Source organism: Nicotiana tabacum, chromosome 21 (assembly GCF_000715075.1).
Source record: "Nicotiana tabacum cultivar K326 chromosome 21, ASM71507v2, whole genome shotgun sequence".
NCBI lineage: Eukaryota > Viridiplantae > Streptophyta > Magnoliopsida > Solanales > Solanaceae > Nicotiana > Nicotiana tabacum.
Window position 1 is genome coordinate 87,792,976 of NC_134100.1, and position 1,553 is coordinate 87,794,528.

A 1,553-nucleotide genomic window follows, 5' to 3' on the forward strand; every position below is an offset into this window, starting at 1 on the left:
AGGTGCCATCACGACTAGTTGAATTTTGGGTCGTGACAATTTCATTACAAATACACAACATGTTGTCAGCTAAAGATAAAAGACAAAATAACTACAATTATACAACAACATATCTACAATTATCAGTATATATTTAGTTTGATGAAATAAATGATATGATGTTATTGGCCAAAACTTACTATCATCTTTTGCGATAATGTCTTGTTGTCCTCCTACTATTTGTTGTCTTTTTTCCCAAGGTATGTGAACGTACCCTTTGCATTTAATAACTTTTCATTAGCCCAACATTCAAGAAGAGTCCTCATGTACTCTAATAGTTTAACTACTGGCAGCTCTCTTGCATCTTTGGTTACTGCATTCAAGGACGCTGCAATGTTTGATGTCAGCGTCCATGTTCTGTTCACCATAGCATGTACCCGATACCATCTGTGATAGTCAATATCGTAGAGGTATGCTTTAACACGTCTGTCTATCTCTTAAATCTTTGACATTCTTTCATTAAATTCACAAAGCGTGTATGATCTTGCCGTGGCAAAGTACAATTCGCTTAACTTTAGATGACCTTTCTTGAACTTTGACCTTACATTTGTCCAAATATGCCACATGCAAGCATAATATGACATGCCGGTATAAACGGTAGATGTTGCCTTCAATATATTCTCATTCATGTTCGAAACAATGCATATATTTGGTATTTTACCATATGCATGTTTGAATTGCTCAAAACACCACCTCCATGATGCGTCATTTTCTAAATCAACAACGGCGTATGCTAGCGGTAATATGTTACCTATCAAATAGGTAGCAAAAAGAAATCAATGTGAGTAATAAAATTTGAAAATATAAAAAATATAGTCAGAAACAACTTTATTACAATATTTTTACATATAATCTACATTACCTGCTGCATCAATTGTGCTAGCTGTTAGCATTATTCCCCTATATGCCGACTTCAAGAAGGTGCCATCGACTATTATAACTGGCCTACAATGTTCCCAACCCTTGATAGACGCACTAAGAACAATAAGTGCATACAAGAAACAGTCATCTCCAGTCTTCTGCAATTTCACTACCGACCCCAGATAAGTCTTCTCCAGAATATAGAAATAAATCGGCAAGCGGCTGTAGGAGTCAACATGATGACCTCTCAAAAATTCCAAAGCCTTTTCCTTTGCTCTCCAAGCTTGCATGTATGTTAAGTTCACACCATGATCCGACAACATGTCAGTTTGTATGTCTTTTGGTGTGTATATTATCTTAGGATCTTCATATTTTGGCATCACCATGCTGCTAACTACCATGGCAGGAGCTTTGCATTGTATATATGTGTTGTCCATCAAAGAGCATGTGTGCAAGCTGTTGAATTTTCGAACCTTGAACAATGTTGATTTATTTATGGTAGTGGACTTGAAGTTCCACACACAATTGTCCACAACACATACGAGGCAGTAACTACAGAATAAAAATAATTAAAAAAATTATGCAAATTGTAGCTACAGAATACGAGACTATTTATGCACAACAAATTATTTTAAACAATTTATATACATAAA

At 35.4% G+C, this 1,553-nt stretch overlaps 1 protein-coding gene across 1 annotated transcript; it reads right to left on the bottom strand.

Annotated features, from left to right (window-relative positions):
- Positions 1 to 215: 215 nt before the first annotated feature.
- LOC142175348 (uncharacterized) lies at positions 216 to 1,301 on the bottom strand. The gene is made up of 3 exons (XM_075241931.1): positions 902 to 1,301; positions 541 to 790; positions 216 to 426 (listed from the first exon to the last, which is right to left on the bottom strand). The coding sequence occupies exons 1-3, from the start codon at positions 1,299 to 1,301 to the stop codon at positions 216 to 218; spliced, it is 861 nt and encodes a 286-aa protein (XP_075098032.1).
- Between the last annotated feature and the right edge of the window lie 252 nt (positions 1,302 to 1,553).

Coding starts and splice junctions, on each gene's coding strand:
- LOC142175348 (XM_075241931.1), bottom strand. CDS start 1,301: ATGGTAGTTAGCAGCATGGTGATGCCAAAATATGAAGATCCTAAGATA. Junction 791..901: donor TAGCACAATTGATGCAGCAG/GTAATGTAGATT, acceptor CCTATTTGATAG/GTAACATATTACCGCTAGCA. Junction 427..540: donor CATCTAAAGTTAAGCGAATT/GTACTTTGCCAC, acceptor TGACTATCACAG/ATGGTATCGGGTACATGCTA.